The sequence below is a fragment of the Cariama cristata genome, unplaced genomic scaffold (assembly GCF_000690535.1).
Source record: "Cariama cristata isolate BGI_N322 unplaced genomic scaffold, ASM69053v1 scaffold9124, whole genome shotgun sequence".
Lineage (NCBI taxonomy): Eukaryota > Metazoa > Chordata > Aves > Cariamiformes > Cariamidae > Cariama > Cariama cristata.
In genome coordinates, this window is record NW_009612346.1 from 59,137 (window position 1) to 59,627 (window position 491).

The following is a 491-nucleotide window of genomic DNA, read 5'->3' on the forward strand; positions in this document are numbered from 1 at the left end:
AATTACTAGCTCTGACTGAGGATCAGGTGGTCGAGAGAAACATAGAGGAGACATTTAAGGCACCAAGAGGAATGCTGTCATACTGTAGGGAGGAGTTTCAAAATTTTTAGCATCGAAGTTTTTAAAGGATACATATGGCTCTTCTCGTGCCATAGCTCAACACAGGGAAACAAGTGATAGCCACAAGAATCAGATGACGTTAGAGCAGTGCAGACGAAGCGATGTCCTACTGACACACACTGCGTGTTGTAGCATGAAGACATAACATGCCCTGGATTAAGGCTGTCCGCTTTTGTTTGGAATACTCTTTCATTTAAATGAAACCCTTACTCCTAATACCTTGCCTTTAATTTCCACTCACTGCGCGCAGCGTTAGTTGCTTTTCCTCAAACCAGATTCAAGCGACCGCATCAGAAGTTTTCCCCGCACGACCCCCGCAGGGGTTTGCCAGCGATGGGGCGAGGAGAGCCAGCCGCCTTCGCGGGAGCCTG

General features: G+C 47.9%; 1 protein-coding gene across 1 annotated transcript in view; it reads right to left on the minus strand.

The window, feature by feature from the left end:
* The window catches only part of LONRF3 (LON peptidase N-terminal domain and ring finger 3), a 14,066-nt gene extending 13,913 nt beyond the window's left edge, over window positions 1-153 (minus strand). The window contains exon 1 of the mRNA XM_009698586.1: window positions 84-153. Coding sequence (XP_009696888.1) covers window positions 84-153 — 70 coding nt within the window. The remainder of the gene's footprint in view (window positions 1-83) is intronic.
* Between the last annotated feature and the right edge of the window lie 338 nt (window positions 154-491).